The sequence below is a fragment of the Perna viridis genome, chromosome 4 (assembly GCF_037379345.1).
Source record: "Perna viridis isolate PV_CMFRI_1.1 ecotype Kerala chromosome 4, ASM3737934v1, whole genome shotgun sequence".
Lineage (NCBI taxonomy): Eukaryota > Metazoa > Mollusca > Bivalvia > Mytilida > Mytilidae > Perna > Perna viridis.
This window is the reverse complement of record NC_142448.1, coordinates 4,071,324-4,095,925: the sequence shown is the minus strand read 5'-3', so window position 1 is coordinate 4,095,925 and position 24,602 is coordinate 4,071,324. Positions and strand designations below refer to the sequence as shown.

At 33.4% G+C, this 24,602-nt stretch overlaps 1 protein-coding gene across 2 annotated transcripts in view; it reads right to left on the bottom strand.

Annotated features, from left to right (window-relative positions):
- Positions 1-2,501: 2,501 nt before the first annotated feature.
- The window catches only part of LOC148618493 (lysosomal alpha-mannosidase-like), a 34,106-nt gene continuing 12,005 nt past the window's right edge, over positions 2,502-24,602 (bottom strand). For both annotated transcript variants that reach the window (XM_088577505.1, XM_088577506.1), the window contains exons 12-26: positions 24,281-24,350; positions 23,725-23,844; positions 23,255-23,371; positions 21,848-21,980; positions 21,275-21,339; positions 19,351-19,569; positions 18,913-19,028; positions 17,453-17,554; positions 16,044-16,131; positions 15,367-15,453; positions 14,776-14,866; positions 13,776-13,921; positions 3,578-3,748; positions 3,367-3,475; positions 2,502-2,875 (exon numbers count right to left, since the gene is read on the bottom strand). In XM_088577505.1, the coding sequence (XP_088433631.1) occupies positions 2,751-2,875; positions 3,367-3,475; positions 3,578-3,748; positions 13,776-13,921; positions 14,776-14,866; positions 15,367-15,453; positions 16,044-16,131; positions 17,453-17,554; positions 18,913-19,028; positions 19,351-19,569; positions 21,275-21,339; positions 21,848-21,980; positions 23,255-23,371; positions 23,725-23,844; positions 24,281-24,350 (1,759 nt within the window). In that variant the 3' untranslated portion in view covers positions 2,502-2,750. The remainder of the gene's footprint in view (positions 2,876-3,366; positions 3,476-3,577; positions 3,749-13,775; positions 13,922-14,775; positions 14,867-15,366; positions 15,454-16,043; positions 16,132-17,452; positions 17,555-18,912; positions 19,029-19,350; positions 19,570-21,274; positions 21,340-21,847; positions 21,981-23,254; positions 23,372-23,724; positions 23,845-24,280; positions 24,351-24,602) is intronic.

Genomic DNA, 24,602 nt, shown 5'->3' with positions numbered 1-24,602 from the left:
ATGTTTGGTCTTTGTCCCTGAATTACTTTCTTTTAATTTCCGGTAGAGCTTGGTTCAATTGATTATTCTTTCCTGTTTGGTCTTTGTCCCTGGTTTTTTTTTAATTTCGTAATACGATGTACTGCACATTTTGTACAAGAATTTTGAAATAATTGGGGTTAGATAATTGTTCTACTGGGCCGATGAAAATCCTCAAGGATCTTTGAATCACCGGCAGTATTTGAATCTCAAATTGTCATAAACATAAATACATATGAATTCGATTATATAAGATGGTAAATTTCAATTTCACGCTGAATGTTCTTATGTTTTAACAGGAAGGAACATTTAAATATAGTCATTTCGTATCTTAGACTATTTTGAAACAAGAGTTGAGGTTAAAGCAATTTAAGGCTAGCAATTTATGTAAAATTCAACTATTTGATAATCTCGTTTGTGGAAACCCAAATCGAAATAAAAATCCAAGTGTATGTATTCAACAACTCCCTTATTTCAGTTAATATGCTCATATGACAAGACCAGAATAAATTCTATTTGAAATTTGTCGCTTCTGGAAAATTGAAAGATATATTTTTAGTAATGATTTTACGAAAAATGACATGAACAAAATAAATTTGAAATTTTGAAAATAAAAAATACAAATTTTCTTCTATTTATTTGAAAACAATAGATCTGATTGAAAAGGGTAATAAATGGGAAAAAAGTCATCGACTTAATGCACTGATTTGAATTATTTTAATTTGCATGGCGACAATGAGAGATGTGAGCAAATTTTAAAGATGCGAAATTTGCCCATTTTCAAATTTTACTTTATCTTAATTTTTTTATACCGTAAAAGCTATACTTCTATATCAAAACTTATCTTTATTAACGGAATTCAATCCAGTTTTCGTTTGATTTTACTAGTTGTACAATTTAAAGATACAAAATGTTAATCTCTTAGTAAAATTACTCTTTTTTTTTGTTTTGGGTTAGGGGTAGAATTTTCACTTCAACTGCCATAAAACATTAATGAATGTTTACTTATAATGTTTTGACTCAACGTTAAGCAGTTACAATGGAGCATAATTTAGGATAAACTGTAAATTTAGCGTTCAGTAAGTTCAAAATATTTTTTTAAAGATAAAAAAAAATGAAAAATATTTTTTTGAAAAAATCATTGCAGTGTTATGTTTGGAATTGAAATTTACCATACTTTGCAGTAACTGCCGGTTTGCAAACAGGTCAATACTCGTTCTATAGATAAAAAGTAAAAAGAATGTGGTCTCTAACATTCCGCGATGGAGTGGGGGTCACCTGTGTGTATGTGGCTCATGGACTAATATATTGACTCATCTTTGAAGTGGTCTGCGCATGTCAATTGATTCTATTCTAAAGAATGTGAATGGTTAAAGCGAATCTGTCTCATTACATTTTATCTATATTTTTGGTTTGTTTGTAGTTTTTGTGATCGATGTTTGACAGAAAGCTTTTTTAAGATTCAGAAAAGAGCAGGTTGAATTATTTCAAATGAAAGCAATACAAAAATATCCTCCAATGAATTGTTACTTGATATGGCAACATTGTACCTATCTAAAGTGAATTATACCATATGTAATTGTCAATGTTTAAAGTCAAAATTATATTCCTAATTTAATGGTCCCAGCAACAAAATAATTGCATCACCAGAAAATTTCGTTATTCCAAAGTAAATGTAGCGGAACAATAATATTTAATTCTCTTTTTGAAGAGATATGAAATTCAGAGACGATATTGGATTACAAATACTTAAATAAATCTAGATATTTAAAATAACGGCTGTTCTTTAATACCACTTTGTGAACGTAACTGTTATTATATGTTTTTATTTTTTTCAATTCCAACTATAATACGATTAAGGAGAAACTTTTTTGTAAACCTTTTGTATTGAAACAAACAGTAGTGGAGATACGGAAAACGTTACAATTTCCAACTTTTTTTTGTTATTTTGCTATTCAATATAATTGTTACAAACACATCTAAGTTATGACTGATTTATTTTGTTAACTTATTTAAGGGATCCTTATTAAAAATTGGTGCAATCCAAATGAGTTACTATTATCACAATTTTCATTATCTTCATTGTTATTACCTGTACTACTGTTATTATGAAATACCCACATTTGAAAATTCACTTCAGAAACCGAACGCAATGTTTCATAAATCACGAAGACATCTGTGTATTCTTGACATCAAATACTATCATATATAACAGACTGACGACTAAGTGAAAAAATCAAAGACACGGCGTTAGTTATATGTTGTTGATTAGTTTATGCTATGAATCGTCACATCTTCTTTTATTATGAGTTTTGTTTTCCGATTGCAAAACCACACCACCTGGTTTGTCAGCAACCACAGCTGATCACAAATGTTACAAACATCTTCCATGGAAAATGTGAAGCCATATTGGAACTGATATATGGATATTGATAAATATAAAATCATGAAAAAATGCAAAACCAATATGAGAGAAAACGGAGAACAAGAGACGGTCTTTATTAGCAAATAATTGTAAGAAGAAAAATATCAGAATTTTCAAGTATTAAACTTCTTAAATATACACACACATTTTATAAAACTACAATTCACATTATTGAAATCAACTGTTTTTAATTATTCATGTACAAAATATTGACTTGTACATATAAATGGTAATACTGGCTATATTAATATTTCACTGCACCGAAGTCTTGTACATGTAAATTAATCACACTCCTTGTTAAAATAAATTATCTATTGAAGTCCAAAAGAAATGTTTTGATTTCCATGGGGTTTAATGTGATCTGTGGAAGTTTTCCTTTTGTGTCAGCTTTCAGACGTTTGTAAACATTCCTTTGATGCGGTATATAATTCTCTGTGATGATAAAAATAAATCGTATATATAAGGGAATAATGACAACGATGAAATACGATTAAGATTTTTTCTAAATGCTCGAACAAAGAAAAAAAATCAAGTAAACGACGAAATGAATAAACAAAAATATTCAAGTAGCCACGTTGGCAACGTCAGTCAGAAAATTATTCAAGTAGCCGCGTTGGCTACGTTAGTCAGAAAATGGTCGTTACGTAGGTAGATAAAACCTTTAATATTTATATTCATCTCATGAGGAAAGAGTTCTACTATTAATATTGACCAAAACATAAAACGGAGAAAACAATCTCCTTTACAAGTCAAACAATTATTTTTGTATGTGACCTTTTTAATGATGCTTACGTTGATCTCTAAATGATGCACTTTTTGTATTTTATGATCTCAATTTAACTGATTAAATCAGTGTCATCTGGAAATCACCGCATATCATCGTTTTACTATTTAGATAAAAGTACACAATTTGATCTTTTTACCTTGTCCTGGCATGACTCTCCACTGTAAGCGGTCTAGATCTTTCATCATCATATTAGCCCCTAATGTCATCTCTGTTGCTCCACTAATATTGAACGACGAAAACATTTGCTACAATAATAAATAATAATTATATCAGAATCTAATTATACAAAACGGAATGCCAACATAATATCCACAATAGAACCATCTTCAGAACTAATAAACACTTACAAGATCTACAGTTGCTGGCTTCGACATTTCATCATCTTCACCATTTTCATAAAAATGTTCCAATCTAAGTATAGCTTGTCGGAGACTGATAGGAATCAAGGGATTCGTTGGAACCATTTCTAAAGTTAAAATATGAACATTTTCTGGCAACAGAGTCGTCAATCCAGCCGTCTGAAAGGAATATTAATTATATTATGTATTTATGAAATTTATTTGTTGTTCAATTTTTCTACTCTCTTTTGAATAAAATTAATGCTAGCCTAGGCTTGGCAGCTCGAAATTAGACAGCAAAACCTAGATATACAGATCATTAGAGATATGCATATTGATTGATTAATTGATTTATTGATTATGATTTAACGTCCTATTGAAAAAATGAATATACACATGGAAGCAGTACTCTCGTTTCGTAATTTGTTCATGAATCTGTAAGCTTTATATAGTTAAGTTTGCCCAAATTAATCCTATTTCCTAAACTGTACTTAGTGTGTATGTGTAATACTCTAGCATACTTCAAGATACAATTTTGTATTTAACTTTAGTATTTGAATGTCGTTGTGAAATGAATCTAGTGACCAAATAAATTATATCGCTTCAGTCATTTGTTAGAAGGGATTCACTATTCAACCAACTATCACTGTAATTAACACAAAGAAAAATAATACTTGAAACTCTCGTTAAACAGAAAATGTTCTTAAGTGGTACAATTCACCACCAGGAAGCTACAGAGCAAATCATTTCACTGCCAAAGATAAGTGCAATCAAGTGAACACATGTGCGATAGTTCAGACATCACGAAAAAAGGATTTGGTGAAACACAACAAATGCACTAGCATATAAATTTAAAATAGCACTAAGTAAATAAAAATGTCTTCAACATGTCTTCTACAGGTGAGCCTCGAGAGGCCCTGACAACAAAAGTAATAAAATCCACGGTAACAGAACGATGACACTTCTTAGAAAAAAACACTAATGATTAACATCTCCTGACTGTATATAGGTACATGAAAAATACGATTGGACAAACTAGTTTGTAAGGTTTTTACCACCCCTGAAAAGTTGGTCAAACATGATCTATGATTCTTGATAACCCTAAAATATGACGGCTTCAAACTCAAGACAATTTTTGTATTGCGTCTAAATAACAGGTTTTAAGGACTTCTTCCATGTTTTTTGCATCAGTTTTGTATGTTTCCAAGTGCAAACCTCTGGCAATATTCATAAGTGTATAGGTCTCAGTCTTGTAATCTTTGCCCATAGATTTCTATAGTGAAACCTTATATTTTCATGATTTTTTTAAATAGGCAAGGAGTTTCAATCTAAATTTTGACCATATTTTCCCATTAAGGAAATGTCAAAAATAATTGTTAGGTCCATTTAGAAAAAGGGCACGAACTTTGGTACACAAAAATAGGTCGAACTAAAAATAAACGTCTTCTACTTTCACTTTTAATTTTAGTTCATATAAACCTTTTCTGAAGCATTATTTTTCATGAAAATACTGCTTTTCCTAAAAAACAAGTCTTTTATGTCATAGCTTGATATTTACCCTGTACTTCTGATGGAAAATGATAATCATTTGCGAAAAAACAAAAACAGGAAAAAGCAAAAAGAATGCGCACTATATTTTTCAATACACCCTCTCAGGAATATTCAATACAAGACTGATACCTATACACTGGTACCACAATAAGCAAGTCACCACTTCTTAAAACAAGAGGTTTCCAGGAGCGTGAATCGCTCATCTGGTTCAAATTGTGCCTTTCAAGGGAAATAACTTTAACAAAGAGTTGTCCGTCAATAAGCTTAGGAAGGACTTATCATAAGGATCATTTCATCAATTGAAAGTTTCTTTCTACCTGTTATATTTTTTAAAGATATTGACTGAAAACTGCTAAAACATCATTTTTAAAATATCATGCACCTGGTACATGCTCCCAGTTTTTTAGAGGAGTCTGAGTTGCTCATTTGCTTTTGTTACTTTGTATGTATGATTTTAGTTACTTTGTTATATACGTCTGTTTTCCATGTCTGGTCTTTGTCCCTGGATTACATTCTTTTGATTACCGCTATAACCTTGGTTCCCTTGATTACTCTTTCGATCACAACAGAGACCACAAAGTCCAAGTCGCAGTTCAGTGCGGTCAAATAAATGTTATGCATGCGGAAATCCAGGCCACTTCGCCGCTGAATGAAAAGACCGACAGAATGGAATGTCGCCTAAAATTAAAAAAAGAGGAAGGAGCCTATCACCTACTGCTAACAGACATCCTTTAAACCCAACGGACTGAAGTCGTAGGCCATCCTTCAGTCGAAAATTTATCCACAGGTAGGCCTCCAGGAAAAATAAAAGTTAATCTGTATTAAACATCCCCAGATAAAACATGCATTGATGCTAGTATCTTATATACCAGTAGAAATTCATGGTATAAAATCACTTGCAGTGATAGACACAGCCGCTGAGGTGACAGTCGTCAAAAATTCTTGTTTGAGCAAATTGTGCCTCGACCAAAGCTTACAGCTGATATAACCCTCAAGGGCATAGATAATGTAAATGAAAAATTGCAAGCATGGCAGATAAATTAAAAATTAAGATTGGGAAATCTCTTGTTAAATGAGATGTGGTTGCAGCTGACATTTCAGATAATCTCATCCTTGGTAAAGACTCTCTCCAATATCTGGAAGCGATTATTGACCTCCATGATTATTCCATCAACTTGAAGGGTAAAAAAATAACATCTTTACTTCTTTCTATTGGTCATCAAGATGAATTGGCCAGAGTTTATAGAGTAACAGCTGCTTAGCGAGTTGTGGTGTCACCTAACTCTAATCAAATAATTAAAATGGAATTTGGCAGTCCTTCTCTTGTAGATGTAGTGGTTCAACCAACAAACAACATGAACGAGCGTCTACCTCCCATCATCTTATGTGGAAATAAGAAACAGGTTTCTGTGTTGCCAAAAAACCCTACAAGCAAATTAAGGTCATAAAGAAAGTGTATTCTGTGGGAATTGGTATAGAACAAAGTTATGGGAACTGACATTGATGATACTACTGAAGGTCTATACATAAGAAAAATAGAAGTAAGTGACAAATATATATTGAAAAATTGAAAGAAAATTTACCACCACATTTAAAAGCCCCATTTTTCAGATTGGTAGACAAATTAACACATTTACAGGCTTCACATTTAGCTAAATTGTTGTCAGCCTATCAAGACATGTCGCCAAAGATGATTTTGATATTGGTTTATTCAATGGTAGCATAACACACAAGATTGACACATGTGACGCCCATCCTATTCGTCAAAGAATGCAAAGAACATTTATAGATCTAGAAGCGGAGGAGAAAAAGCATTTTCATCAACAGTCGAGTCATTGATTTATTGAACCATCTTCTTCAGAACTGGCATCCCCACCTGTCCTTGTAAGAAAGAAAGATGGCAAGCTGAGATATTGTATTGACTACCGCAAACTAAAAGACATAACAGCCAAAGGTGCCTATCCCACAGCCAACAGCCAAAGGTGCCTATCCCACAGCCACCAGCCAAAGGTGCCTATCCCACAGCCAACAGCCAAAGGTGCCCATCCCACAGCCACCAGCCAAAGGTGCCTATCCCATAGCCAACAGCCAAAGGTGCCTATCCCACAGCCAACGGCCAAAGGTGCCTATCCCACAGCCAACGGCCAAAGGTGCCTATCCCATAGCCAACAGCCAAAGGTGCCTATCCCACAGCCAACGGCCAAAGGTGCCGATCCCACAGCCAACGGCCAAAGGTTCCTATCCCATAGCCAACAGCTAAAGGTGCCTATCCCACAGCCACCAGCCACAGGTGCCTATCCCACAGCCACCAGCCAAAGGTGCCTATGCCACAGCCAACAGCCAAAGGTGCCTATCCCACAGCCAACAGCCAAAGGTGCCTATCCCACAGCCAACAGCCAAAGGTGCCTATCCCATAGCCAACAGCCAAAGGTGCCTATCCCACAGCCACCAGCCAAAGGTGCCTATCCCACAGCCACCAGCCAAAGGTGCCTATCCCACAGCCAACAGCCAAAGGTGCCTATCACACAGCCAACAGCCAAAGGTGCCTATCACACAGCCAACATTGAGACATCCATAGATACTTTAAGAGGCAGTGTATTCATGTCAACTTTAAATATGGTTTCTAGATACTTTCAGGTTTTTTGAGATGAAAATGACGAACATAAAACAGCTTTCGCAACCAAACACGGTCTATTCAATTTTACTCGCCTACCGTTCAGTTTATGCAATAGCCCTGCTACATTTTGAATAATTGTTCAACTTGTCCATCACGGATTGACGTGGAAAGAATGTCTTGATTATCTTGATGACATTGTGGTTTTAGGTTCTTCTTTTGATTATCATATTTCCAATCTTGCCAAAGTCTTTTCTAGATTTAAAGAATACAACTTAAAGCTAAAACCAAGTAAATGTTTTATAATGCAGACCCAAGTAAAATTCCTAGGGAAAGTAGTAAACGCCAATGGTATATCAAATCAATCCAGAGGGTAAAGGAGCAATTAAAATGGCCAGTTCCTACCACAAGGAAAGAAGTAGAGTCATATCTTGGATATGTCAATTACCATAGAGACCAAGGATTTTGCTGAGGTAGCTGAACCACTTTATCGTTTAACTTGTCAGAATGCACACTTTTTTTCAGAGCAAAAAAAGGAACACGCATTTTCAGACCTAAAAGAAGCTCTTATTTAAGCTGTTATTCTGAATTATCTATCTCATGAAGGTACATTTATATTAGAAACATAAGCTTCTGTTAAAAAAGGGGGACAGAGCTGGTCCAAGTACAAGATGATATTGAGGCTAACTATTTGTTTTGCAAGTATGGTATGAACTCCGGTACAAAGGAAATACTGTACTACCCGCAAAGAATTGCTGGCTATTGTATGTTTTACAAGGCAATTCTGGTATTATCTTTTCATCGTATGACAACAAGTGTGTCTTGATGGTAATCGACCAATTTACCAAGTCGCTAAAACTATAGTTGACAACTTTCTCTCAAGATTTGACTGTCCAGTAGAAATTTAAACAGACCAAGATAAAAACATGGATGGAGTTGTAGTGCGCAAAATATGAGCTTTTACCAATGAATAAAACCAAAATCACCCCTATCACCCTTCGTCAACAACTGCCACAACTATCTGGAGCGATTTGTTCTTCAAACAATTTTTAGACTGGGTTTTCTTCTTAACATGCATATGCTGTGAAAGGAAGTCTTTCAACCTGCTGATATTATTTTGGAACGGCATAAATAAACTGTGAGAAAATATGATGTTCATAGTATATATCTGAATTGATCAATAATCTGGACAAGGTGCATGAATTTGCACGAGAAACACTGAAGACATCCCAGTCTATTCAGAAGAAAACAAATGATCTTAAATACCATCAACATCAGTATAATGTTGGAGATGTCGTTTATAAACTTAATGAAGCAACAAAGAAATGCCAATCTTCAAAATTAAAATCTTCCTAGAAAGGTCCTTACTTCATCAATGCCTTAAAACTTTTTGTTCTGTATTTAATAAAGAATAGAAAGAAAGATTCATAGATACATCAAGACCGAATTAAACTTTGCAAAGATAGTATCTTGCTTCTGTGGTTAACGAGGATGGGGAACCCGTTGTTCAATGGCATTGTCGCTGACAAAACTGTTAACGCTGATGATGATATTTCCGAGTTTTTATGTTAACGCTGTTGCAGGAAGTGCGGCAGAAATTGCAGCCAGTGATAACTACAACATTTCTGATTACGATGTTGATAATCAAAGTCGACAAGGTTAAACTGGTTCAAAAAACCTCGGTCTGATAAAAAGATACTGATGTGGCACCACATTTAGACAGTCACTTTCGAGTTACAAGGTCTAGGAAAAGGCCAGGCTATCTTGTAAACTTTGTGGAATAATTACTTTTAAATAAATTTTGTGAACATACATTTCTGTGACGTGATATGTACATATAAAGTGTAGCTCTGCTTGGTGTTAATTGTGCCCCAGCTTTGGCTTATGCTTATATTTGTTTTTATCGTGTGCATATATATTTGTCTTCTATACGTTTTGACATGTGTGTGTGTGTGTGTGTGTGTGTGTGTGTGTGTGTGTGTTTTAGAAAGGAAGATGGTTTTGTGCTTGATTATGATCCGGATTAGGATGATTTCCCCAAACAACACATAATACCAATTAAGGGTGCCACTAAGCGCCACAGCAAGGGTTGACAATGTCCAGTCTGTCCTGGAAGATTTACCAATGTACGACGTCATGCCATTCAATCTCATCTGCCGTGGTATGTTTCGCCTTTGTCGACAACATTTCTGTCAAGTGTCAATTCCGGATACACGCATTAAAGAATTTCATGACTCAGATGATTCTGGAAAGAAGTTTGAGATCTTATTTCATAAAGGGTGGGTGGAATTAATGATAGTCTTTTAGAAAACCTGATGAGGCGGTTACATTGCTCCACTTCTCTAGATCTGTGTAGGTTAGCCAATGAATTCATTCAGTATCCAGTTAACTCTCTTCCGGCTTTACAGAATACCAACTTACCTATGATTGAAATTTTCAATCAATTGAACAACCTGGAGTCGCCATCAGATCTGTCCTCATCTTAAGTTATTCAATATCAACAGCACTCTCTTCTACATTGGAAAATTTTGCTACTACTCTTTAATAAGTCCGAAGACAAAAAGAACTTTCAATGCTTCGAAGCTCCAAAACCTTTTCCATAAATAGTAGTGAAACCTTCCTTGCAGTAATTACATTCTTATTTCCATTTGGACAAGTAACTGAAGAAAACTAGAGAATCTTGTCTTACTAATTACCTCTAGACAACAGGTGGAACTGAATATTCCATTAGTCACTTAATTGCCAACTATTGCTTCCCACGAAACTTGCCATCTAGCTGTCTGTGATCAAAGATTCGAGAGGATGACATGATATAGCTGACTTTTGGCACCCACCTGAGAATGGTCAAGAGAAGAGTCCAAGATTTTCTTAGACAGGTATGGATGAGGGAGTTAGAAAGTTCACTAAGAGCTAGTACAGTTATAGCTATAGGTGAGTGTGAGTTGGATGATCAAGAAGACACAATTAAATCCTCTTAAAAACAACTAAAATATTTTAGGAAGCAAACAAAATTATCAGTCGAATATGGTTTACCTTTACCTTTGTTATTCATTGTAGAGGGGGCAAATAGGTACAAGAGCAGTGCTTAAATTTTCTTGTCGGGAATTTACCTTCAGATCAATGGAGTCATTTACATTGTTCAACGGCTCTATTCAATTATACAGACAATGGAAGTCAGCATTTAAAAACTGCAAATTTGGACTTTCCCCTTCATTTTATTACATGAATAATATCCAGAGTTTCGTTCAGTCGTTTGCCGAATAGAAAAAGAAGACCTAGTTGTCGAGACTGACCCACCATGCCTCCATCTACCATCAGAACCTTTCGGCATTCCATTTATAGTTCAGGAAATCATCACCAAACTTTATAGACTTTTTCCTCTTCCTTTCGACGAAATTGCGGGTATAACAACAAAGAATCTCGAGGAAATATACCGATTAAAATTATTTCGTGTTGGATATATGGCGTATGAATGCTATTTTATTTATTCATCTTTTATCTGTACAGTGTTGAGAAATTGAATGGTAATTACTGTTTACAAATGCGGTGTATCATCCATAGTCCTTATAAAGACATCCTTTTTTTTATATCTTCTGGTGTTTCTAGAAAATCAGAGGACGCTGACCCTACCGGTGCACCTAGTCCAAGCTCCCTGTCTGTAGTGGACTCCGTTACTTTTGTTACTTTATGTGTATTATTTAAGTTACTTTATGTTCTTTGTTGTGTTTGTCTGTTTCCCATTTCTGGTCTTTGTCCTTGTATTACATTTTTTTTATTTCCGCCAGAATTTTAGTTCCCTTGATTACTCTTTCTATATACTATTGATTTTCGGAAGGGGGGTGTAGTAAATAATAACGAATAAAGATTAAACGCAACCTTCTCGGAACACCGGAAGTGACGTCCGGCATTTATATAGAGGATCAAATTAATTAACAAATATATTAGGAAGTTCTAGTATAAACCACCAATTGTCCCCATACTTTACGGTGTTCTCTACGACTTGTAGTGGAAACCAAGTCTAGAACTCACAAATGAGTAGGTAATACTTAGCCCAATATACTTATTTTCTTACAAAAATAGAAGAAAATGTCGATGAGAGCAACAACTCCACCCTGACTCAACAGTTAAAAAACGAAAATTTGACCACAGATATATCTCATCCAGCTGAACAGTTTTGCCCTTGTCAAACCAAATGGTTTTGGAAATATATGTGAGAAACTTCTGTCTGGCCCCTATGTTCTATTTTTAGTAACGGTGTCCATGTTTTTTTTGACGGATAAAAATCCCAAATATTAGTTCTTTGCAGGATACCATATGGAACATCCATACCAAGTTTGGTTGTAATGTCAAAGAGTTTTGGAAAAGGGTTAAGACGACGGACGCCAAGTGATTGCAATAACTTCAACATCAAGACATTTTCCTTTTCTTGATTTGTTCATAGTGTTCCCGGTATAAACAAAATGGCATCTACCGTTGTATCGACTCACCTGATCTATTTCACTAAATTGATCATTTACGTTTAGTTTTCTGTGCGTTTTTCATTCCGTTTTGTATGATTGTTGTTGCTGTTTTGTATGATTGTTGTTGCCGTTTTGTATGATTATTGTTGCTGTTTTGTATGATTGTTGTTGCTGTTTTGTATGATTGTTGTTGCCGTTTTGTATGATTGTAGTTGCTGTTTTGTATGATTGTTGTTGCTGTTTTGTATGATTGTTGTTGCTTTTTTTTATGATTATTGTTGCTGTTTTGTATGATTGTTGTTGCTGTTTTGTATGATTGTAGTTGTTGTAGCTGTTTTGTATGATTGTTGTTGCTGTTTTGTATGATTGTTGTTGCTTTTTTTTATGATTATTGTTGCTGTTTTGTATGATTGTTGTTGCTGTTTTGTATGATTGTTGTTGCTTTTTTTTATGATTATTGTTGCTGTTTTGTATGATTGTTGTTGCTGTTTTGCTTTCTCTTTAAATTATACGATATATTACCATAGTTAACATTGATTTCTAACAATTTTATTATCAGTGACATACATAGAACAAAAGTGTAATTTGATATTTGGTTGGTAATACACAATTGGAATGATTTCATATTGATTAATAACTACAGAAATCAAGAAGCTACAGAAAGAATACTAGGCAAAGTGACGAAGGTATGAGAATAGAATACAAGATTAGAAATCAGGTACAGTGATAGCATTTACTATAAACGACGACTGAATGAAATTCTCAAATAATCGAAGCCCATTAAAATCATTTGAAAGTTTTAAAATATAGGAACATAAAAAATTAACTTGAAACGTCAAAGCATATTTTTTTGTCTCCCGTTTAAGATTTTATTCGCAACGTATTACACATTTATTATTTTCAGTATAGTGGTTTTCAGGTAAAACAACTAGTTTTACATGAATCACTGGGATTAATTGGTTAAGTAAAATTCGTCTTATTGAATACTATTGAGAAATATAACCCTCATCCTGAGACTAATATATAACACCTTGCTACCATATCCTTTAGAATGTTGTTTTATTGAAAATATTCAGGAAAATAAAGTTTTCTGACCAAAGTGACGATTTTATATTTCATATCTCGAAAACTTTATAGAAACATTTTGTCATCTCCTACATGAGAGCTTATATTTATTGTAAATATGAAACACGACTATTAATAAAAATTACATGTGCTTACTTATTTTTTTATAAGTTATTAGTTAAGATTACATGTGTTTACTTACTTTCAATCAGTTATTAGTTAAAATTACATGTGCTTACTTACTTTCTATAAATTATTAGTTAAAAGTACTCGTCTTCTTTTGTATATCGATAATTTATTATTTTTTTCATTAAATAAATTATTTAAAAATTGTTGAAATAACACATAATTTTTTTGATAAACAACACTATAGTAAATCTGTAACAGATATGTGATGTATCAAAATTATATTACTTTACCAATAAACAAAAATACTACTTTTTAAGTAATTCAAATTACCTGTTGCATACCTCCTACAGGTAGACAGCATTCATAATATCTCAGTTAAAACACTTACTTGAGTATTAAACTGAGTATACCATTGTTCCCTATCCATAGTGATATTGGTTAACATTACTGATGGCTGCATGTATAACCAAAGACCAATCAGGCGATGGAGTTTTGCAGAGTTCTTTATTGTATCTAATACTAAGTAATGTTTTCCTACAAAAGATGTAATGTAGTCATATAACAAAAAATCAAAATGTCTGAAACAGTATATTCAAAAAGTAAAGTTCATGAACAACACACTTTTTTGTACAATGCTGCTCACTATACAAAATTAGATTTGTGGTCTAAGTAATTCTAGAGTAAGTACACCAGCTGACAAAGCGCGTTATGAAACTCTTAACTGAATTTGCATACCAAATTGCAAGTTGATGTAAATTGTAGAAAATGCTGTTCCCCATTGTCATAAAAGAAAGCAATCTACAATAAGATGTTAAAAGGGAAGTAGAAAAAATCGAGCTAGAAATCAGTATGCACTGTTTATGACCTACTCCTAACAGTGTAATCTTCAGTTAAAGGCTATGGAAATATTGGTTTTAAGCGGACGGGTTGACGGACGGACGGACGGACATGTGTAATACAATATACGTTTCTTGTACTTCATTAGTGATTGTGATGCGCTTACCCTACCGGTGCACCTGGTCCATGCTCCCAGTTTTGAGTGGAGTCCGAGTTTCTCATTTGCTTTTGTTACTTTGTATTCTTTGTTGTGTATGTCTGTTTTCCATGTCTGGTCTTTGTCCCTGGATTACATTCTTTTGATTACCACTATAACCTTGGTTCCCTTGATTACTCTTTTAAATATAAAACCAAACATCAATACGTCAGATATGAAACAAATAAAAACTTGACGAAATAAAAGAAGTATCCGTGCGTTGACTTGCTAATTAAGTGACCCACATTAATTTGCCTTTATTTTTCAACCATTATATATCAATTGAAATTTTGGAAGTGTGATAACTTTTTAGTCTTCTTAATCTATTAATCTATTAGAACTGTAATGAATGTACCTCTGACAACAAGACCTTTACCGTCAGCTCCTGTCTCATTCAGTGCTTCTCCTACACCGAAACTATCATCGTGTAGTAACCTTCTGTGGACCTGTCAAACAGATTTATACTCCTACTATACTAAATACTGGTTGGAAAAGCACTTTTGAGAAGGTTTATGAGTCATTCAAATATGAAAACCCATAAAAGGTTATTTGTAAAAAACTATTCATAAACGCATGATCAAATATAACATTATTTCAAGAATCTTTGATATGAATATTAAGTTTTTATTCAAATATTTTTTTTACGGACTGTGTTTTCTGTAAAAATAGATTTGTCCAAAAGTTTATGAATAATATTCTTTAACGTTTGTTGACATTTGTGAAAAGGGTTAATTACAGGTAAAGTTAACTTCTTATACTTCTAATTTAAATGTTTTTTTCTAAATAGTTTGCATAATGAATAATTCTAGAATTGGAAAAAAAAGATTTTGTTTTATCATAAATTCGACTTGATCATCATAAAAACTAGAATTCAAAAACTCCATGCTGTATCATGTGTTCGACTTGCCCATCATTAAATCTAGATATCAAGAAGTCTATGCTTTACCATGAGTTCGACTTGACCATCATAAATACTACTGCCGCCTTGTGAACGATCAGTCATAACTGTAAACTGAGCACCAACATTTTCATCCTGAAATACATGCAGTCGGTAGTGTCTTCAATAACATAACGAAAACAAATCTATGGAAAATGTCCATCAAAACTCAATACTATTTAGATATTATATTAACTTACTAATTTACTGAAAATAATCATTAGAATGAATCACCTTAAAACATATGTTTAGAAATATATATTAACGTACATATATATACAAATATACATATTTTCCAAAATGATACGAAAACGAAAAGCATGTATATATGGAGTTTCATGGAAAATATATATTTATCAAATGATTTGTACTTACATGAATAAATAAGTAACTACTAAACATATGCTTTTCAAACACCATCGTTCGAAGTCTTTTTTTATCCACCATCGCTTCCTCAAGTAAACTATGACTTGGGAGCACGGGTAAACACATGACAAGCCCATTTTTATGTATTTTACAAAACATATGAATAACATATTTTGTTATTTTCACGTGTAACCATAATGATGATTCAAGCATTAAACGAAGGCAAAATGATCAATGGCCACACTGGGTCTAATTTCTGTATTATTATGACCCATCTATGAACTCATCTATCTAAGTGTCAACTACAATTGACGTCTTACCCGAATAAAAATTCGACTGTTCACAGGATAGTAATTTCCAGCAACTGGTTCTGTTTGGTTCAATGTCCATGTTTTTCTGTAGTTTCGTCTTAAAATATAGGTTTGAACACTTTTAGTGTGTAAGTTTTTTTTCGGTTAACATTTTTTTTCCGACGCAGTCGGTATATTTTCGCTTTTTACCTGTTGGCCTTAAAGACGCTCTTCCATGGAAACGTAAGTCACCTGATCGCAATTTTGTTTCCCGATTGGCCAAATACTGATAACTTAGTGGCGTTCGAAAAAACTATATAAACATATCGAAAGTGCGCGCCATGTGTTATTTCCTGAATGAAATGTAAAGTAGATAAAACAAGATTTTACTGCGTCGGCTATATTTTTTAAAAGATTGTACTTGTTTCTAATATCCATGAAAGTGTATTGTACATATTAGAAACATGTTAAGAACATTTTAATGTGTACGAAATAGGAAAACTAATCGAAATTTTATATTTATTTTAAAATATATCAAGAAAACATTTCCATAATTTGCTAAAAGAGCTAGTCTTACGTTTATTCAAATTAAAAACAGTTTAGAATTCAGCGCTTTTTGTTTTTCTGAAAGGGTTTTATTCATAAGGAAAACTCAATTTTATTTGGTTTGTGCAACTTGAAAAGTTATGGATTATAGATACTAAATTTACTATCTATTAGTGATATCGTGTTCTCATCCAAATACCAAAAACCTGTTGGTACGCACACAGAAAAAATTGTAACGTGTTTTTCTTATGTTTATAAACGCATATTGTAGGTCTGTATTTCTCAGGAAACTTTATTAGTTACCATTCTTGCACTGCATATCCCTGAGTGGGTGTAGGTCAAAACATGGAAGGTATAAAATATAGTGCATTTTCTTTTTGTTTCTTTACAAACAAATGTTTTGTCAAAAGATATGAACAATGACTTATAAAATAGAGCAAACATAACACTATAAGAAAACAAACTTTTTGTTACGAAAATTGAACATAATAGGATAAAAATGTTCCTCGGAATAAGTTAATTTGGTGAATGCAAAACGAAAGAGAAAGTAGAGAAAATGGCTATTTATAGTTCAAAACTACTTTTCTGTCTGATCTTCGTGAATTATTTTGCGGGAAATTATTTTTTACATGTCCTTAGAAATGCTATATAAGTGAAAGTTTTATTGAATCAATTTACATATTTTTAAAAAAAAATTCCTTAAAATATGTACTTCACTATAGATGTCTATGGGAATATTAATGCAAGACTGAGACCATTACCGACTGTCGAGAGTACGTTTTCTAATTATTTTGGAAATTACATTTTTCATTGTTTACATAAATATATTTTCATTAATGTCCTTAATATTTGTTTCGTATACATTACACTTAATCTTATTTGACAAGTATTACTTTCTTTCTTGAATTTCTCTACCATTAGCATCAGTGTAAAATGTCCCCTCTGTTTTCATAGATGTGTCGTATCTCATTATTACTTCTTTTCCTGATTTGTCCCTAAAAAAGTCGCTACTAATATCATTTATAATAAACGCAATTTCAGCAGAACTCGTGCAAAATTAAACGACTAAAGCAATGCCAAGGAACGCGAGAAAGCCAACAGCAAACATCTGAGAGCGAAGACATCACCAAGAAAACAAAAAAGAGTAATCATGACCTCTCTAATGTTTTTAAAAAAAGACGAATCTCATCTTAAAAGAATTCATACAGGGACAACGATTATAAAAAGAATAAAGATACAAAGAACACAAAATTAACAAAACAAAAGGAGCACATAGAACAAAAGTAAATAATCCGAACCACCATAATAAATGGTCGGAAATTAGGAAATTAACTAGCAAAAAAATTCCCGTACTTATTGAATATAAAATAATTAAAATGTGGACCATTGTACTCGTTTTTACTTGAATGTATTTTAGCAGTTTTAATTAATCAATATATCATGTGAAGTTTGGAAATTTCATTTCAATTTGTTTAATGAGATAAAAAATAATCAAAGTCAACCATGCAAATGGTCGTTCCCTCCGCGGGACTCGAATTCGTACCGCTGTGACATCAAATTTGACAGTTCTAACATCGTTGGGAATTTTTCAGACCTTTCTATACGTTTACATATCTTCCCTGTATCAATTTGATCCGATGGAGCAGTGTAGTGAATAGAGTCGTCACATTCTGAGACGTTTATATATATATATAATTAATTTAAGTTTTAGCAGATTACTCACCTGATGTGTGAAATATATATATATATTTCAACCATCAGATGAAACACACGCCACTGAAAATTATTTTAGCAGATTACTCATCTGATGTGTGAAATATATAACGTCTCAGAATGTGACGACTCTATTTGCTACACTGCTCCATCGGTTCAAATTGATACAGGGAAGATATATAAACGTATAGAAAGGTCTGAAAAATTCCCAACGATGTTAGAACTGTCAAATATATAATTAATTTAAGTTTTAGCAGATTACTCATCTGATGTGTGAAATATATATATGTATATATATTTCACACATCAGATGAGTAATCTGCTGTTTTCAGTGGCGTATCAATGGGGAAGGTGCGAGGAGTTGATTACCTCCATTTTATTGTACTATTTATCATTTTCATGTGTAAAATTGACAAAAATGGAAATAATGCCCTAGCACCCCTTTTTTCTGAAGAAGCGCGGCTGACACCACCTTTTCAAAAAGTCTGGATCTGCTCATGCTTTTTATGATTTTTTTCTGATTGGTAGAGGTTGGAAAAAAGTACTAGTTTATTGGACAATTAGTATTTTAACATGCTTAATTATTCCGTTAATGGAACGTATAACATATTTTTGATTTCACCCTATATTTACTACATACTTAATATCTATTGGTCCAACTGTCCATTCAACTTCTACTGTACTTTCATCGTTGTAAAGCCGAAATATCTGGCTAGCCCAGGGAAACACATGATGTACTTCTTGAACTAAAGGGCCCTTTAAATAAATATGACGTTTAATTCTGACAATACAAGTTATATAGGGCTAATAGTGAATGTTTCACGAGTATAACGTCAAAATGAAAACTAAATATATACTCTTAACATAATGGATCTATCAACAGGAAATAATTTGTTACTGAAGAATTTTCATAGATTGCTGAAGGACAGTTTTAAATATAAAAGAAAGAACATGAAATAACCAAAATAACACGTACAAAGAAACAAAATTAAATGATCAACCCAAACTCCACACAAACTATAAGTATAAACCAGGAGTACCGATAGGGTAAAAAAACACTTTTTTTTTTTATTCATACCTTGACTATGTATGATTTCAATGCCACCATTCCTGTAGCTTCTGTGTCGTTCGGACGGAAAACATATGCTCCTGATGACCAGAATTCTTCTTTAGAGTTGTTACCAGAGAATCCATAGTAATACATCATGTTCTGATGAAGCGGGATTTTCAGTTTAAGTTGAAGGTTTTCCATCGAAACCAATTGCTTCGTAATGTGATCAAAAGTTAAAGCAACATACTGAAAATACATATATGGAGAAAGTTTGTCGAAATCTTATATCTCGGAATGTAAGAAATTAAGAATCTAATACCTGAATGAGTGTAACCTTAGACACCCGAGGGTAAGATTCAATACTTCTCTAACGAATCTAACGATTATATTTTAAACCGAGGGTGTCTCGGGTTTTCCACTCTTGCCTGAAAAAAAAGCTAGTGTTTGATTTTTTTCTCAGTTAGGGTTTGATTTCCGATCAAATGTTTTTAAGTGAAAGATTGACATTTAAAAGCTGAATATAACGTATCAATGTGACCAATAATACGTCACGATCAGGTGTTAAATATAGGTCATTTCAAAAGTTACTATGAATTAACGGTTATTCTTGTTTGAAATTTACCAACACATATTGGTAAGATGTGATTGCTCACTTACTTTTTATTCAATGATATCACTTCTTTTAGGGAAAGTGCACATGTTCTGTCCCAACTCGTGGGTGAGATATTTAGAATCTTACACCGCTTAGAGTACAAGAAAGGGAAATCTTAGAGCCTCAAGATTCGGTTCTAGTTCTCTAACGAGGCTCTGCCGAGTTAGAGGACATTAAAATATTGCCAAGGTGATCAGAATGCCGCATAAATCGTTTATTGTGACGCCAAAACGTCGCGTATTTTATTCCTACCGTGGATAAGATATTAAGAATCTAAAACCGCTGAAAATGCAAGCCATAGAAATTTAAGACACCCAGGGGCTCTGTCGAGTAGGAGAACAGTGAAATTTTACCCGAGGCAGTCTCAGATTTCCTAGTCTTACATTTACTGACGGTGTTCGATTCTTTTTCTCACTTTTAGAATCAATTTTGTTATAAGTGCGTCAATTTCTTTGTAGTTACAGGCCCTTATGAGTAGTACTACAGGTGAGAATCATGCAAATTCTTTAATAAGTGACCCCCCCCCCTCGAAAAAGGCTTAACATTTTTATTTTTATTATTAAGTTACTTTATAGGTCTCTATGATGAAATGTATAACCATCTATTTCAATTTGCTTGCTCTTAGGAAATAAATCTCATAAAAAATCTGATAGTTTCTATTGCATTTTCGTGTCCTTTACAGAGTTGTCTCCCTTTATTTTGAATTCTACCGTGCATTCTATATAATTTTTATCTGTTATGAACAAGGTTTCTATGAAAACTTACTTGTAATCTTCTATATACTTTAGCATTTTAAACAAAATATCTAAATTAAAAATATGTAGGCTTTCCAACCATGTATCACCTTTTTAGCTGGAGTGCTACTTACAACGTTTTAATGTGAATTCCAAAACTTGCGTGTTTTATTTAAACTGATATCTCATATCACTGAAAAGAGGAATATTCCTGTCTCTCCCTAGTGAGCCATGTCAAGTTAAAAACACCAACACAAACTAATTCCCTGTTTATCTTGTCATCCTGATGAGTTTAACATTACGTTGTGGCAAGAATGAATGATGAAATCAAATTTACTACCAATTTTAAGGATCTGCCTGTTTTTTGTTACTTGTACAGTGTCAAAGAAGCGTCATGAGAAAAATGTTTGAGACATGAAGACATAATGTCAAAAACAAAGCTCATCTGCAAAGTTTGACTCTTGATTGTATCATTCTAATCATCATCAACCAAAACAGAATAAAAATTTATTGTACAAGGATTTGTCCAGTACTTTTGTCTGGCTATTCAGAAATCCAAACTAACCTTATTCTGCATGACAAAATCATCGGATGGAAACGGTGTAAATGGCGTTAATGAACTATTATCACCTGTAGAAAAGAAAGGCATTCGTTAATGAACTATTGTCACGTGTAGAAAAGAATGGCAATCGTTAATGAACTACTAAGTATTTGTTCCGATTTATTTGGTGTATGTTTGTTATCTCTTGTTTGTGTTGGTGTGGTTTTTTTTGTTTTTAGTATATGTATGTCATATCTTGTTTGTTTCGGTGTGTTTTCTTTTTGTTGACTTTTCCTGAATGCATTCTTGCGTTCTGATAATCTGTAACAGTGACACAAAATTTCCTTAACATATACAAGACCTATATACTGTGTAAATTATCAGTTTTTTGAAGAATATATTAAGAAATGTTTGAAAGAGTAATCAAGGGAACCAAGATATTAGCGGAAAGCAAAAGAATGTGAACAATCGGACCATATTAAACTTGTCAGGGTTTTCCGAGCATTACTGGGTCGGTAACGATCTTACAACGTTTGGCTATATATCAATTACATTATATATCATCGCACTTGCGTAATAAAAAATGTTTATACATGCCTTTTCCTTTCTGTACCCAAACTGTCTGGAAACCTAATGGGGGTAGGTTGTCAACCTTAAAGACAAGTTCATACTGGGCATTTGAGCCATTCCGTTCTGGTATTTTCTTTGTTTCGTCTGTTACCGGAATGACCTACAATAAACAAACAAATTTATTAGAAACACCAATAAAAGTCTATCAATGATATCAGTGGATAAGATTTGTGTATCAAAATCATGACTCTTATCCAGCACTGACAACCAAGTATATCATCAGTCTAGTCGTGCAGTGATAATCATGGTTGATATTTAATCAACCTAATCCGGAAGTGACAACTAAAGTTGTGGATAATACACAAGTAGTTCCAACATTGTCTAACTTTGGCAACAGTGGATAATACACATGTATCATCAACCAAGTCCAAAAATGACAATAGTGTATAAAACACATGTGTCATCAATCTAGTCCAAAAATGGCAACAGTGGATAAAGCCCATGTCATCAACCTAGTCCAAAAATGGCAACAGTGGATAAAACACATATGTTATCAACCTAGTCCAACAATGGCAACAATGGATAATACACATGTGTCATCAACCTTGTCCAACAATGTCAACAATGGATAATACACATGTGTCATCAATCTTGTCCAAAAAAAGTGCAACAGTGGATAAAACACATGTGTCATCAATTTAGTCCAACAATGGCAACAGTGGATGATACATATTTTGTCATCAACCTTATCCACAATGGCAACAGTGGACAAAACACATGTGTCATCAACCTTTTCCAGCAATACCAACAGTGGATAAAACACATGTGTCATTAACATTTTCCAACAATGGCAACAGTGAATCAGTGGATAATACGCATGTATCATCAACCTACTCCAACGAAAGCAACCGAGGGTATTATACGCGTCACTAACCTAGTCCAACAATGGCAGCAGTGTAACAAACTTGTATGTCATTTACCTAGTCAAACAATGGCGACCATGGATAAAACACGTGTGACAATAATCACCAACCTATTCCATGATATATTAAAATGGCAACCATGAAGAATACACCTATATCACCAACCTAGTCCATCAAAGGTATTTGTAGAACATAATCACCAACACAACACTATGACAACCGCTGATAATGAACGTGTAACACTTCTTTTGATTACCGCTATAATCTTGGTTCCCTTGATTACTCTTTACCGACCCAGTCATTGAAAAGCAATTGTGGATCTCTTGTATCACCAAACTAGTCAACAACACAATAGCGACCGTGCATAATATATGTGCATCACTTAGCTTTTGCCTTAATATAAAATTTAGTTGATTACAAAAACTATTGTTGTTTGATCAAGCTACAACAGTACACGAAAATATGCATTTGATATGTGTTATAATTCAGACAGGAAACCATTTATGCTAACCTGATACGGAATAGTATCACCCGTACAGCTAAACACGTCAAAAATAGTTCCATTGACTGGTAATCTTAGCCAGGTATCAGCCTTTCTACCTAGTGGGTTATACACCTGTAGAACTACCTGAAATAAGAAAACGGATTTCGATTTTAATTGGATTGTATCCAGTGAATGAAAAAGAAAATACGTCATCTTTAAATTCAAGTCATTATCACCACATTAAGAAAGGCAAACATAGTAAAAATGTCTTAAACAAAAAAATTTAGGACACTTCATTCCATCTTAAATTCTGCATTTTTTATAATAAAAAGTGAAATAAAGTGTATTGGTTTTCTTTTGTTTGTTTGTTTGTTTGGTTTTTTTTTTTTTTTTTTTTTTTTTTTTTTTTTTTTTTTGTCTGTTACTTTAGTTTATATTGTTTTTTAATTACTATTTGATTAAACGATAAAAAAACAATACTAGGGTTTAGAACAAACCTTGTCATAATTTTCAGTTATTTCACACCTACTAATATTTGTTAATGTACAGACTTTCATGTTTGGTGGCATTTGTTTAAATCTGGGCAGTAATCTTTTCAAAGCTGTGTTCGTGACATTCTGAAAATACATGAAGATCAAACAAAAGAACAATATACCAATACAAAAAAACAACAAACGAACATATGTTCCCTGCAGACTTTACGATTGTGAACCTCATGACAAAAGATTACGTGTTCGTCTATCTTCTCGACAATGTTATAAAGCATTGGAAGGAAGGTGGGCGAACAAACGCCAGCGAACGTGGTTAGTCACATTGGAACAACGAAAAAATAATTGAATTTTCAGTCAGAAAAATGAAAGAGAAAAAGAATATCAAACCAGAGAAAAAACATTGATTGAGATAAATAAAACAACTTTCCCAGGAAATCGCTCTCGAAAACTCATCTTATCAATGTAATAATGTGCTTTGATGAAAGACATCATAGTAATTTAAACTTAGCACTGAAAAATGAAATGACGAGTGCTAACAACAAGAACAAACAACGTGTACTACCTGACAACTGTCGTATCCTTTAGAAAGTCTCTCGGCATAATCGTAAGCCACATGTTGTTTCTCTGTACCACTGTAATATTGCAAAGTGTAAGATTGACGACATAGAGTATATAGTATGGCTATCTTATTATTAGTCAGCATTATATGTTCTCGAAATCTCGACAAGAGAAAATAGTTCATCACCAGTCAAATAGCCAAATTTCACTGTATCAATTATACAGAAGAGTTTTGTATCCGGGCCAATGTTCTAACGTGCATGCGCGTATCTGGTATTGTTATGACAAATACTATGATATAAGCTGCCTACAGTCGGTAAGTCTGT